The 15,369-nt window shown below is 38.9% G+C and overlaps 1 protein-coding gene across 5 annotated transcripts in view; it reads left to right on the forward strand.

Annotated features, from left to right (window-relative positions):
* The window catches only part of LOC122399634 (CUGBP Elav-like family member 2), a 502,219-nt gene extending 487,369 nt beyond the window's left edge, over positions 1-14,850 (forward strand). For 2 of the 5 annotated variants that reach the window (XM_043400456.1, XM_043400457.1), the window contains exons 9-15: positions 637-729; positions 1,465-1,506; positions 3,889-3,918; positions 6,556-6,678; positions 8,984-9,214; positions 9,663-9,813; positions 13,415-14,850. In XM_043400456.1, coding sequence (XP_043256391.1) covers positions 637-729; positions 1,465-1,506; positions 3,889-3,918; positions 6,556-6,678; positions 8,984-9,214; positions 9,663-9,790 — 647 coding nt within the window. In that variant the 3' untranslated portion in view covers positions 9,791-9,813; positions 13,415-14,850. The remainder of the gene's footprint in view (positions 1-636; positions 730-1,464; positions 1,507-3,888; positions 3,919-6,555; positions 6,679-8,983; positions 9,215-9,662; positions 9,814-13,414) is intronic. The other 3 variants (XM_043400458.1, XM_043400459.1, XM_043400460.1) reach the window with 3 other exon arrangements.
* The last annotated feature ends 519 nt before the right edge of the window (positions 14,851-15,369 follow it).

Raw genomic sequence — 15,369 nt, forward strand, 5'->3', positions numbered from 1 at the left:
ATAGTAAATTATTAAGTTGATCGTGTCGTCGTTCGTTTCGTAACGTTCGCGATCGTGTTTAGCCATCCCGCATATTTTCCCCGGGTTGTCTCCACGATAATAAAATTCTGTGTTTAATGGGTTCGGGAAACACGCCAGTGTAATGATAGATCGATGTGGATGCCTACCATTACAGTCCACATTAAAACGTGTGTTTACGGTCTATTGGCGAGAAACGTATGGTTATTCGGTGACACGCTAGAACTTACACAACCGTTTCGACGGGCTACTTTGCAAACCGATATATCTGCCCACGTCTATCATTCCCATTGTTTTTGATAGATCACCCGACAAGTCTTGTTCCATTTCAATTGCAAACGAAGGTCAGTCGCGTTAAATTACTTTTGTTCTTTCCACAGTGCAAAATATTATTCCTCAAACTGCCACGTTACTTAGTTAATGGCAAACTCATCATTTCTTTTTACAATTCTTTCATAGACACTTTACGAATCCAATTCATAACCATCGAGACGATGTTTACGAAAGTATCCTCAATTTTTAATTTATACTTTTTGGATATTCGAGATTCAAATATGGAACAAATGTATAAATTTTACAACGTTATAACGTATCGTATATGAATTGGAAACGTTGCAGCGAACGCAGGCGTGTCCCCGATGAGTATGCAGAACCTCGTCACCTTGGCTGCCATGACCGGCGGAAACGGGAACCTTCAGGTGTCGCCAAACAGTGAGTAACGAAACTTTTACGTCAGCGTTACGTAGAACGCCAAAGTAGTGTAAAGAACAATAAAAATATTATTTCATGCATTTGGTGTATCCCCATTAGATTCTGTAGATAAGTGTCTTAAAAGTGGTGTGCTTTCGGAGAGGCTAGCTTGAACGTAAACAGTTGAATCGAAATAACAGCATGCATCGACGTTTATCTCGGGACTCGGTAAACGTTGCGCAAATTTTTAACACGCGTGCACGCGTGTGTGTATGTGTATGTGACTCGTGGCAAGAAACGTTTTCAATGTACATTGTACGACCATCGATCTGTTTGGTGCGACCCTAGGACGACTTCTGTCGAATTTCACTCCCAGTGATCTCGAACTTCTTCTTTAAAAAAAGAAAAATTGAAGAGTTAATATTTAAAGATGACCAAATAAATTGCAGTCTAAAAATCGACGTAGATCGAGGCTTCGGAAGGCCTTCTAGGGTCGAGACATTAACGCACGGGAAGATTAACACGATTTCGTTTGTCGTTGATATTTCTGTGTAATCCGGTCGCGGGGATTTGACGTCGTTGGACGTTAAAGCGACGCGTCGCAGTAATCTTCAAGCAATGTCCAATATAGCACGACGAATACCTTATCTCGTGCGGAGTAACGGCTAAGCAAATTTCGACGAAGTTTACGTGCTGAATATGTAAACACGTCACTAACTCCGCTTGTTAATATCGTGAACGTGTTCTGTGTTTCAGCGTTAAGCGGACTGGCGAATTCGACAGCAGGTATGTCGCTATGTACGTGTCGCATTGCCTGGTATAGTATTAACAATTACTAAATTAATTCCGACCGTTCAACCGGTTTCTAATCTCATTCACGGGCTCGGTATTCTCGATTCGTCGCGGGGAAACAGAGAAGGAATACGCATGCAGCGAACACGGCGACGAGTATCGGTACCAATACGTATACTACTATCTGTACACGCTGACTACCCCGTTGTAGGTCCATTTTTTATTCGCTATGATACTCGAGCGAACATATAAATTCAATGTTCATCTCGGTAGCCACGAGCTTTCCATTATAAAGTCATTTTATAATGGGAATTATTTTCCGGATGGCGGAGTTCGTAATTTCATTAGCGTCTGTTAGATGCTTGTCTATTTCCTGCGTGGATAAATTTCTGTCATCGGGTGCATCAAACGTTGTACGCTTTCGGAACCTTTATAAAAACTTCCATTTAGCTGCTCTATAATTGAATCTGATGCGTCACTGTGGGTGATTAGCATCGTCAATACTATTTGACCACTATTTAAAAAGGAATTACCAGTCGCGATCGTATAGGAGCGTCGATATTTCTAGATAGCAGTGGTTAAAAGTATTTAAATTTGAATATTTGGTCGACTAACCACCCCTAGCATTTCTCTGTCCATATCTCGAATTATCTTCATCTAGTTTTATTTTAATAGACAGTTTCCTGTTGTTGTCGTTCTTGTAGATTTCTGCTGACATATTTAATCTCGATTATAATGAATCCAAGGATTTCATTGTATCTAGGGGATGGATTATTTCTTCCAATTTTGGCTGTTAGTTCTCATCAAGTGCTAAAATTAAAGCTTCTTGGAATGGTCACGAGGTCTGTAAACTCCTTTTTTAGGTTCCCAACCCGACTAGGGCGCTCTTGGGATTTGATCCGCTTGATGGCTGTTGCTGCTGGCTTGAGGTGTTTTTCGTTCATAATTGGGGGTTACAGATAATACTGATGAGGCCTAATAACTAATAATCGACCGTGTTCACTCGGGCTGCTTGGGCGTATATTAGTTTCGTTGACTACTCTGGAGACGTTGGCTGTTTAATGCTGGGTCGTGTTCCGGTGGGTAGATAACTGTTGCTTTTTTATGCTTTCCTCAGACTTTGAAATTGTGCAACCTTCGAAGAATGCTGGACGTACATGTTGGTTACAGTTTGTACACTTTGGCGAGGCTTTGTCCGCATTTTGTGTTGATGTGCACGCTCCAGAACCATTTCCTGCGCACTTCGCACATCGAAGACCCGAATTTGAATTTATGGCTTGCATGGCCCAATTTCCGACAGCTTTTAGGAAGATGGTTCTCTTTCTTAACACTTTACCGACCGGTAGCGGTTGATTAATCGGCTATCGGTCGGTAAGCGTTGGTCGGTAAAAAAGTTGATTAATACGCTATCGGTCGGTAAGTGTTGGCCGGTAAAAAAGTCGATTAATAGGCTATCGGTCGGTAATGTGTTAAGTGCTACCTGTGCTGATACGCTGGCGACTTGATTTTAAAAAATGGTTCTGAATTTGGACTTTTAATACATTTTCTTCTGAAGGATCCCCTTCGATTCGTTTTAATTCAAGGAATTTAGGTTTATCATTCTTGGTTACGTGTCGAGAGTATTTTTAATTGATCCCCGAAGGTGTCCATGTTACATGAGGTAACTGTATAGCTCTGACAGTCGATACTGGTCGAGACTTCCGAGTATAAACCGTGTCCTTGGAGGAAATTGTTCCTTCGCTTCGTCAACATTGCAGCCAGCTTCGTCAGGGATCAAATGACACGCTGATATCGATGTGTGTCATGCGGTTTGTGTCTATTTAAGGTGTCTGTGCTCGTGCAATCGGTTCATTAATTGCCAATCATCGAGTTCGCGTCACGAGCCACTGCTTTAATCGTTCCACCAAACAATTTAGAGAAAAGTAGAAACACACGGACAAGACAGACGAAAACAAACTGCTGTTTTTTTCTCGAGAAACAAAATTATAAAAATTAGAACGACTTCTCACCCCCCTTGAGGATCCACAACCCTTAAAACGTATGGTTAGTAGTATACGTACACGCAAATCTGTATTCAACATCCTTCTCATTTTCATCATTTGTCTGTCTCTATCACTTCGTACATTTTTATTTAAATATCGTCGAAGTCATATACACCGATAACACACGATATAACAGACAATTACTTCGATCGAAGGATACCAAAAATGATCGATCAACACGCTAAATTTAATTGTCGAAAATTCATGAAATTATGATCGATGTACTGATTCTGAGAAAATTTAGGTACACTTGTTGATAAATCGCATTCGGGATCGTAAACGTATTTTTTTTTTCATGTCGAACGCACATCAGCGTTTTAATGTGCACATTGTTTTTCGTGCGTAGCTGTCCTTCTTGGAAAGACCGGAAACACAGGTGAGAAGAAACAATTGAAGCCGCAAACTCATTCAGTTCGTTTAATTGCGACACATTTCCATTTATTTTTTTTTCATTTTTCTCGTTTCTTTTCATCGCTATTCGGCTACCATTCTTGTTTATCCCTGTACCGTATGCACCTACGCACATGCACATATTCATCACTAATTCGATTTGTAATTACTGTTGGCCGTTTAATTGATAGTACGAAGCTCACCCAAACTTTGCCCGCCATGCTTTAATCGAGCTTTAATTCGCACGTTTCATAATATTGATGGTATAACGAGCAATAGGAAAATCCTTCTTTACGATAGCAATTGAAAACGTTCATTTCGGTGAGCTTCGAATTACGCTTTAAATAATAAACGAGTAATAATTTCGTCAATATCTATCGAAAACTATATCGATGAAAAATAATGCTTTGTTTAATGGTGAACGAAAATCGATTTAACAATGCGTAGTCGATTATCAACGATCTCTATTTCTCTTTAGAAAAATTTAGTGAAACAATTTTGTTATTAACCACGATTAAATGCAGCCTTGTCGTTATTAATAATTACTAATTTTTGGTTAAATACAATTGCAAAACGTTTTGGTCTCAAGATATCAGAGTTCTAATTTTCTAATGGGTTTCGTAATGTCTGTGCATTGTTATATTTTTCTTTGAAAATAAAAGTAAAAAGAACAAATTTTAAACAGTACTCTTTTATTTTTCGATTTATAAAGAAGAAAATTTCAAATCATTTTTATTGGAAGAACACCCTTGATCACATGTTGACCATTAAAAAAAAAAAATGATTTTTTCTATAATGTACGTATCTATGTATGTTAGCCATATTTGAACGACTAAATGAATTTCAACAATCTTTTGTATTTAAGCAAAATTAGTCAATACATAATAGAGGATTTAATTTAAAAAATCGACACCATGAAATAACCCTAAAAATATAGGAAAATATATTCGATAATTAGGTTTTGTAAATATGTTTTGCAAATGCTTTCTGAAATCTGTAATATGCAAAATTACACGTTGAATAATTTATTGCATAAGATTTGCAAGGAGAACTGAGCATTTATAAAAAGAAAACGTATCCTTAGTTTAATAATTAATTCTGTAAAATACGCAAAACGCTTTTAGCTGCAACATAAACATGCGCGCATGTACTCGCCTTATTAACAAATATAATGCCATAAAAAGGTTACAGAGATTTTTATTGCCTTTATTTTTAAGCATCGTAGCATGACGAATGCTATGCAGGTAATTATTTTTCTTAAGTTGTACGCAGGGCCGTGCCTGGCTTTTTTTGGAGTCCGTTTGATAAACGAATAAGAATTTTAAAGAATTAATGTGTCATTTTACTGGAAAAATTCATTTAGTTGTTTGAATGTTGAGAAACATAGATACGTACATTATAGAACAGAAAATTTCCATTTTGTAGTTAACGTATAATTAGTGGGAAGCCTTAAATGTGTTCTTTTATTAAAATAAATACCAGACATACGATCAAACTGTTCTAAGAAATTTTAAAAAATGAAACCGAAGAAAAATCTTTTTTATACAGGGTGTTCAATCCTGGGAAAAATTTTAGTGGGAGATTCTGGAGGTCAAAATAAGACGAAAATCAAGAATACCAATTTGTTGATGAAGGGTTTGTTAAAAAGTTATTAACATTTAAAGTTCCACTCGTAATGAATTTTTTTCTCGAAAATGCGCAGGATTTCGGGGGTGTGTCTATTCACCAAAAATGATTGTAATTGACCCCCGCAACCGAAGATAATTTTTCCACAACGATTTGAAATTTTTTTTCCCGTCGTAAAATTTCACACCTTCTCGAATTTTTTTCTCGAAAATGCGCAGGATTTCGGGGGTATGTCTATTCATACAAAATGATTACAATTCACCCCCGCAACCGAAAATAATTTTTCCAGAACGATTTGAAATTTTTTTTTCCGTCGCAAAATTTCACACCTTCTCGAATTTTTTTCTCGAAAATGCGCAGGATTTCGGGGGTATGTCTATTCATACAAAATGATTACAATTCACCCCCGCAACCGAAAATAATTTTTCCAGAACGATTTGAAATTTTTTTTTCCGTCGAAAAATTTCACACCTTTTCGAATTTTTTTCTCGAAAGTGGATAGGATTTCGAGGGTATGTCAATTCACCAAAAATGATTACAATTCACCCCCGCAACCGAAAATAATTTTTTCAGAACGATTTGAAATTTTTTTTCCCCTCGAAAAATTTCATACCTTCTCGAATTTTTTTCTGGAAAATGCGCAGGAATTCGGGGGTATGTCTATTCACAAAAAATGATTGCAATTCACCCCTTCAACGGAAAATAATTTTTCCAAAACGATTTGAAATTTTTGACTTTAATTGTTAATAAATTTTCGTCTTATTTTGACCTCCAGAGTCTTCCATTAAAATTTTTTCCAGGGATGGTCGAATACCCTGTATAGGGGCGGTAAAATATCATATTAGAGCAATTGATTTAATTTTTCTAAATTGCAAAGGCGCCTGTCGCTTGTCACGATTCCGGGTTCTACAACTTGTTTAATCATGATCACGGCTGTAGAAATGGGTGACCGATCGTCGAACAAATGTTAATGATTGCTTTGATTTCGATTTTGAAGGGTCCACTGGAGGTAGTCTTAGTCCTGTGACGTCTCTAGCGCTCAATTCCCTAACGGGGACACCTTTGAACGGATTGCACGATTCCTTGAGCAACGCCTATTCCAGTTTGCAACAATACGCTGGTAAGTGTCTCTAAACGTCAGTGGTAATTGTCGTCCAGGAAGAATTGCTAAATGGCAATGTCTATTGTTTTATTTTTGCACATCGTTCGTAAAAGTGTTGTTCTAACGAGTAACTGTGCGCCCTAAAAGCTCTCATTGGAAAGACGACGGTGACCATGGAAAAGAAAGAATTACATAGTGAGTAACAAAAAATGGAATGCCTGAATTTAGTTCTATACGAAAACGACGGACTGTGCTCTACCGTTTGCACGTTACGAATGCATCAAGATGTACGAGGGTTGTTCGATAAATAAAGACGTGCAAAGAACGACGATCTATCGATTCAGAGAAATATCTAGCTTCTAACTGCACCGCCATTACTTATCGTCTGGTCGCTGCTCGATTGCACACGCTTCGATTATGTTACGTTCGTTTGATTTTCTCGCGACACACGCTTCACCGTCATCGTGCAAACTCGCCAGCAACCGTAAGATCCTTGGAAATAAATGAGCGTTTACACACATGGTCGCCAGACTTGTCGACGATGTGTGACGGGATCTGAATGTCCAGCTTTCGTTAATTTATTAAATGTATGTTCTGCGAACCGCCACAATTCACGAAGCTCATTTGCAAAGCAAGAGGAACTGGATGTCGAAATTTGTTAGAATATTACTTAATTATCTAGTGGTTCTATCCTGTTGTACTGAGAGGATGTTAGGTTCGTGGATCTTGGAAAATCCATAAAATCGTGCGTTACGTTCCTTCCGGGAAGACGTTTTTACGGATTAATCTTTAGGTAGTCTTGCTTTGACAATGGCTGCTTTCTTTTCGATTGTTTGAGTCCTCAAAGGACATGGAAAAGGAGCTTCGTTAATATTAATCGATCTACCCATTGGCTATTGATCGCGTACTCTGGTCCCTCAGACATGATTCTGTTACGTCTCGAAGACTACCTATGTGTCTCGAGCATGTATCATGTTATTTTGTTGAGTTTTTGCATAATTACCGACTGTCCAGGTCATTGAGATGTCATACAAAGCAAATTAAACTGGAAAAAGAGACTAGGACCAATCAAAGATAAAAGTTTTTGCGTTTTCAAGCGCGTCTGTCCATTACTCGCTATTTCTACTTGCTACGATGACCAAATCGTATTCTATTACTAGCGTATGCTTTAATGAGTTTTCAAAGTTGATTTTCTCGACCTGATTCTTACTTTTTGTAGCTTTTTTTCATTTTTCAAATAAATCTCTTTTCAAAGCTAATATTAGTAAAAATAGCATCTTTATTTACGAAATAACCCTCGCATATACGAATCCCGAGTCACGAATACGCAGATCTGCGATAAAGTAGAAACAGAAATGTGTGTAATTGTGCAGAGAATAAACTGAATATATTTAACGAAACCTAAATTCTCAAACAGTGTGTATTCGATTCAAACGTATACGCTCAGCTATTTCTTAGACTGTCGAAGATGCACAGATTGGTATGCTTTCGAATTTAGTTGCACAAACTTTCAAATCGTACTTTTTATAAAGGCATGTATTATTTTATGATATTTATCTTTCAGCGCTTCCCAGATCAAACTCGATCAATTAAAACACGTGCACATACATGTTTCAACTACACAGTTTTCATCAATATTTCTATACAAATGAAAATTTATTCTATAATACTTAAACTTATTCAATTCAGGTGATTTTGTTGAATGAAAAGTAAGTGTTTTCGAAATTTCTACATTTATCCACCAGAAAATGAATAGAATCTTACCGACGAGTCCAAATCGATACTAGTTTTACTTTTACCAACTTGAAAAATAGAGAAGGTTGTACAACCAAGTAGTATGATAGAATAACACCCTAGTGGCCTTGTGCAGCCATTTAACACGTCAACTGCCGAACCAAAATTGTTCAATTTTTTATAAAACCAAAACGTTGAATCTAGACAATTTTAAAGAACCTAAATTAAAATTGACATCAGTGTTTATTTCCCTAACCTAGCTAAAATTAATTGAGTCCTGTTCAAATTTACTTCCTTTTACATTTCAACCTGAGACTTGTTTTAGTTACACAGTAAAAAATCCTGTCACGGATGACGTAGCAGTCAATGTGTTAATTTGGATCCGATTATTGTATACTCGAATTTAGAATAAATATTAAGTATCTTCGATAGTCTAAGAAACAACGAACTCTGCATAGTTAAGCTAGATCTCCTTTGACCATAATTTTTAGCGATCGTAATTGACCTGAGAAATGCGAACAGAAAGGAACGAAGTAGCTCCTCTATGGAAGAGACAAAGAACTCGTGATGAGGAACGTTGTGTTTTCAGGATTCCCCGCGTTCACGGCGGCAGCGGCCGCGGCTGCGGCGGCGGCCCAAAAGGCGAAATTCATTACCACCGATAAGCAGATAGAAGGTCCCGAGGGCTGCAACCTGTTTATTTACCATCTACCGCAGGAGTTTAACGATATCGACCTCGTTTCAACGTTCCTCCCATACGGGAACGTCATCTCTGCCAAGGTCTTCATCGATAAACAATCGCAACTGAGCAAATGCTTCGGTGAGTGCATCTATTCTTAACCACTCACGCCCCCTAGACCTTTCTTTGATCAACTACCAACGTCTCGAACACTTAATAAACACTCCAAGAAGACGTGTGTCTTTTCAATTTTGCTTTTTTAACCCTTTGACTGCGGCGCGTCCTAGGAAGAATCCATCCACATAGATGGCGCGATCGTCGCGTGCCTGTCGCTTCGACTGGTGACCAAAATTTACCCTAGATTTAAGAGACCATTCTAACGGTTTAAAAAGATAATAAATGCAAATAAATTTTTATCCAATTCCATATCAATTGGTAAAACAGTAAAAGGTGAGGGCGTATATTTACTTTAGCAGTCAAAGGGTTAAATAAAAATATGACCAGACGTCCATCTCCTCGAACTGTAAATAGCAGATTTGAACAAATGACCAAAGTAACTAATATCGCTAATATCGCGAATTATTTTCAGGCTTCGTGTCGTACGACAACGCAACGAGCGCGCAAGCGGCGATCCAGGCGATGAACGGTTTCCAGATCGGCATGAAACGGCTGAAGGTCCAACTGAAACGATCCAAGGACGCATCGAAACCCTATTAGCCGACGTCGCCCACCGTTCGTAGGTAGATACCCAGGACTTCTCGAATACCACGGCTCGGACCCAACGACCCTGGTGTCCTTAATCAAAACTATGTTTACGCGTTCTCTAAGTCGCGACATAGATCGTTGGTCGAGATGTTCCTCGATCTTGGTTCATAGATCTTTTCCATTCGACGGGAGTGCTCGGAAAGCGTTGCTTCCAAACGAAAAAAAAAAAAAACGAAATCATCTCTAGTCAAACAGTATTTTCGGTGGAGGTCGAGAGTAAACGGAAGTTCGTGAAACGTGTTCCTCTCAAAGACAAACGGGTTTACTTGTGTTACGCGTTTCATTCGAAAAGCTACATTATCCTTCGAAAACGAGGCTGTGATAATCTTGAAGACTTACGTTGTCAGACTTTTTCCAAATAATTGAAGGTCATCGTCCTTTCAATGTTACTATTTTTTCGCATTGCGAGAATATATACGTATCTCTTTTTTTTTCGAGCTCACGTGTTTCTTCTACTTGTCAGTCCGTCCATATATTCGGGTATTTTTGTACCTAGAAAGGAGACTATCTCTTCTTCGTGTCTCGTTATGCCTGTATCTCCTGGTGATACGTGTTATCGACGCGTCTGGTCTTCGAGAACGGAATAATATCATTCGCTGTCAAAATAAACGCTCTGCTCTTTCTGAACGCAGTGGTGACTCAAAAGCATTTCAATTCCCTTTCATCAAGTCACGACGGAGACGAGTTGTTCTAACGCTTCTCGAATTACAATTTGACCGAGCACCAGAGGACAGTTTGCAATATATGTGTTCAATTAACATACGTAGATCGTTAAGGATAGTTTTTAACGTGTATTTATTTTCTTTGCGGGCAAGTGTTTCCGAATAACGTCGCCACTGATTCTGTACACGAAAAAAATCACGCACCGATCTATTCCACGTGCACGATATTGAAAATTATTATTAATTATCCTTTAACTACAGATTCAACCAAACCGCAGGTACGAATTGCTATTTATACAACATGATACAGGGTGGTATAGACAAAGAAGGACTACAAATTTTCCAAAACCCTTAAAAAAGGAGTATAATACCTTTTTTATGTCTCGTAATTTACTGGAGTTCTTTGAAACGATAAAGAAAATTCTGCAATTTTTTTCTTAAGTCTCATCAACACTTTGCTTATTATACAGGGTGTTCGGCCACCTCTGGGAAAAATTATAATAGGAGATTCTAGAGGTCAAAATAGGACGAAAATCAAGAATACCAATTTGTTGACGGAGGCTTCGTTAAAAAGTTATTAACATTTCAAGTTCCGCCCATACTGAATTTTTTCCTCGAAAATGCGCAGGATTTCGGGGGTATGTCTATTGCCCAAAAATGATTGTAATTGACCCCCGCAACCGAACATAATTTTTCCAGAACGATTTGAAATTTTTCTTTTTCGTCGAAAAATTTAGGCATCTTCTCGAATTTTTTTCTTGAAAATGCGTAGGATTTCGGGGTTATGTCTATTGCCCAAAAATGATTGTAATCGAGCCCTGTAACCGAAAATATTTTTTTTAGAATGATTTGAAAAATTTTTTTTCGCCAAAAAATTTCACCAACTGCCTGAATTTTTTTCTTGAAAATGCGTAGGATTTCGAGGGTATGTCTATTGACCAAAAATGATTGTAATTGGTCCCGCAATCGAAAATAATTTTTTCAGAATGATTTGATATTGTTTAATTTAATTTTTTAATAACTTACTAACTTACTAACGAAGCCTCAGTCAATAAATTGATATTCTTGATTTTCGTCTTATTTTGGTCTCCAAAATCTCCCATTAGAATTTTTCCCAAGGTTGGCCGAACACCCTGTATAGTAAATTTGTATCTTTAATGCATTTTATGAATATGTACAGACACGAAACACAATGCGTAGTATTTTCAAGCTCGTGTACGAATAGAAATCTGAAAGATTCTGATTTTCGCGCACACGGTTGGGGAAAAAAGACTAAATATTTGGAACGAGACAGTAGGATGTTCCATGAAACTGAGGTGCATTGTGCCATAAGAACGATTCGAGTAATAATAAAACAGATACAGTTCATGGGGAAAGAGTAAACAATGTAAATACAAGAAACGAAGAAAGCTACGAGTAAATTTGCAACTGCATTAAATGCATAATGCATACACGGAACAAGGATACGAAAGCATTCAATTTTTATTCATCGCTTGTTCGGTAAACTCGATCGTTTTTGTAATAAAATCTGACCTATAGTCGGATGAAAATCGACGGTCAAATCTACTATAATTTTAATTTCTATTTTTTGGATCATTTAGTGGACTTGAACAGCCAGTTTAATTCGACTATAGCTACATGGGATATCCTACGCGATTCGCCATAAACGCATGTATTTTTTTCTTGTACAGTGTCTCTCAGGTCGAGCATTTTGTTATTTTCCAAGTACAAAGAATCCAAGGTCTTCGCCAGAATAAGAATAAGTCTCTGCTCGATAGCAAGAGCAATATTCGCTCGCTTGCCAGTACTGTGTCCTTCGATTCTCGAAGACGCAAGCCTGCCCTTAGCCCTATACCGAACCCTCCGCTCTTTCACGCCAGTGGTGTAATCAAACTTCATTTCGTTGCAACGGCTGCCAAACAAGCTTTCTGTGCTAACTTTTGTACACAAAAGTGGAATTACGTACGTGAAGTTTCACTAACATTTTTACCGTAGCTGCCCTTCAGACAAAGTACAAGTAGCCTCGCTTTGAGTTTTTTTTCCACGCAACGTAAGTCGTTACGTAAACTAAACTTTCCAAGATTCGCTTCGAACTCTTTTTTTTTTTTCTCTTGTCTCTTGTTTAACATATTTATACACACGTATACATGTACATGTATGTAACTTAAACTACGTCGGTATTGTACGTTGTCCTACCAGCAGGTAGCAATGAAAACCACAACGATCTACCTCAATATTTAATTACCGATTACGCCACTTATTTTATTATCATGATCGCGCGAGAGTCGGTCCCTCGTTTATTGCCAAAGGGACGGAACCAACTTGGAACGTTCTATGTTCACAGTAATATCCAAAAGTTTGATGGTTAATTACGCTATGACGCTTCATTAGATGTTAGTACTAATATCGCCGTGTCTTTTTTTTTTTTTTTTTTCTGGGATATCGTCGATCGTCGGGTCACGATCAACGCCACCAGCGACTCATCGATCGCCACTTCGTAGCTCGATGAATCGCAATGGCGCGGAACGAAGCAACAAGGATTACGAAACGAAAATCATTTTAAAAACGGGGAACTCTATATTTTTCTATCGATTTGAGAAATCCTTGATTGCTTCCGTTAATAAACGACGAATCGGCAAAGTACCTGCGTACACGTTGTACGGTGACGTTGCGTTTAAGATCCTGCAAGTATTCAGAAACTCGTCCGCCGTGAATGTTCATTTTTGTGCCCAATGTGCTTGAATACACTACAGATCGATGAAAAACGCAGGCTAATTCGGAAATTTCCGGAAAAGGGGGGGGAGATGAAAAGACAAAATTCCAACGACCGTCACCGCGCACGTTTGCACGGGGAATCCTACATATCTGGTGTGTGGTGGTGACTAACCTGTCCGTGTGTTTGTTTGTGTGCCAGCAGGTGGCCTGTGACGTTGTGACCGTGTTCTCGATCGGAGTCGCCGTGCCATGTCAGTCTCAGTCAGTCGAATCGGTCAATCGTTCGATCGATCGGTCAGTCGATCAGTCGATCACTCGATCAGTCACGACTCCTTGGTCAGCCTCTTGATCAGTCATTCTGTATCTGTCGGTGCCTATGCACAACTCTGCCCACCCTTTCGCTCCTTTTGCAAGAAGTAGACGCTGTTAGCTCTGCTCCTACATGTATATACATATACATATTTACGTATGCATGTATGTATATATATGTATATATATACGTGCACATACACGGATCTCTCCATGTCCCCCCATGACCATCCAGAATAAATTCCTCGAACTGTATCTTATCCACCTTCGAGCTACCTCTAGGTCTTGTTTCACGTGTATGCGGTCGCCATTGCTCGGTCTCTTCCAATTTACCGGGCTAGATGGCGCTGATTGTCGAATCCCCCCTCCCCCGATGAACGTCGGCCAGCTTGAGCGGACCAAGTGGGCGCGAAAATAAAATCGAGGTGCACGAAACGGAACGAGGAATCGTCGTGGGAAAAAAATAATGAACCGATCTGTTTCGTGATAACGGGGAGACCAAAGGAACGACCGGTCATCGTTCAGAGAGCCTGACGAAAAAGAAAAGTAGCGAAGCGGATATCGGATACACCCGGCCTACGAGCACTGTGCGTTTATGTTCCTCGGGGCTAAACTGTGACGCTAACTTATCTCTTTGTTTCTCTGTATGTGTGGCGTGTGTATATATTACGTAGCATACGCGAACCGTATGCATACCCATATATCTATGCGTGTGTATGTACGAGCATGTGCGTGTACGCGGCAGCCGTACGATCTAAAGCTGATGAGAGAGGAGCTGATAGTTTTTTTTTTTTGTTTTTTTTTTGTGTGTCGGGACTGTCGCTGCAATCTGTCGTCGGTACCGAAGGAATTGAAACGAACGAGAACGGAAAGAATCAATTTTAGATCGTAATGAATTCTTTGTGGACCTTTAGCGTAAGAGATATTCACGTACAATCACTAAGTAGCCGTTAAAAAAAAGAAAAAGGGATGAAGGTGTGCTTCGATCCGTGAAACGGAACCCGGGCACACCCTTGTATCATACGAGAACACTATTCGCGCATACGTTAATTTAGCGATTAAGAATCGATCGTATCGATTTAAGTTTTGGGATCGCTATCAGCGACGCGAGGCGCCTGTTCATATGTAGATACACGCACTGACGTACCGGCTAACCGAATAATAGGGAAAGTAAATAGAACAATGGAGGGGAATTGCCAGAGACGTGTAAACGAAGCGATGAGGGAACGGTCAGTTCGATTTAACGTGTAAATTAAATGGTGTAAAGATTACCAAAAAAAGAACCAAAAGAAAAAAAAAGACAAAACTTGGAACAAGGAAACAAAATGGAGAGTAGGGGAAACGATACATAAGTAGCATTTTTTAATGACTTTGTGATAACGTTGTACCGTATATAGGATTGGACTAGGGTCGCTTTTTAAAGTATGTATGATAAGCGTGGGCGTATGAAACTTAACGACGGAGAATTCAGGATTAAAAAGAAAATTTTTCATCAGCGACATCTCGGTAGCGCGCACGCGATCTCTCTTTATTTCTCATCTCGGGTATCACGGAGATACATATCGTTCGTTCGTATTTTATGATCTTTGTTAGGTTCGAGCCTAGACGGATGTATGCCCATAAAAAAAAAAAGAGAAAACGATACCCTGTACTTTTTCAGTGCACGATGGAAAGAAAAGAAAATTGGAAGAATTCGATGGAAAACATTTACTCGCCGGGTGTTTAATTGTATGAATTAATCTTGAATCGGTAACAAATTTGTTTGTGGTATCCGAGAAATATAATGTTTTCTACGAAGTATGCGTGAAAGTATATCGAACTAATTTCGTTTCATTCGGCTGGTAT

This window comes from Colletes gigas, unplaced genomic scaffold (assembly GCF_013123115.1).
Source record: "Colletes gigas isolate AHSC1104 unplaced genomic scaffold, ASM1312311v1 Colletes_gigas_Sc00014, whole genome shotgun sequence".
NCBI lineage: Eukaryota > Metazoa > Arthropoda > Insecta > Hymenoptera > Colletidae > Colletes > Colletes gigas.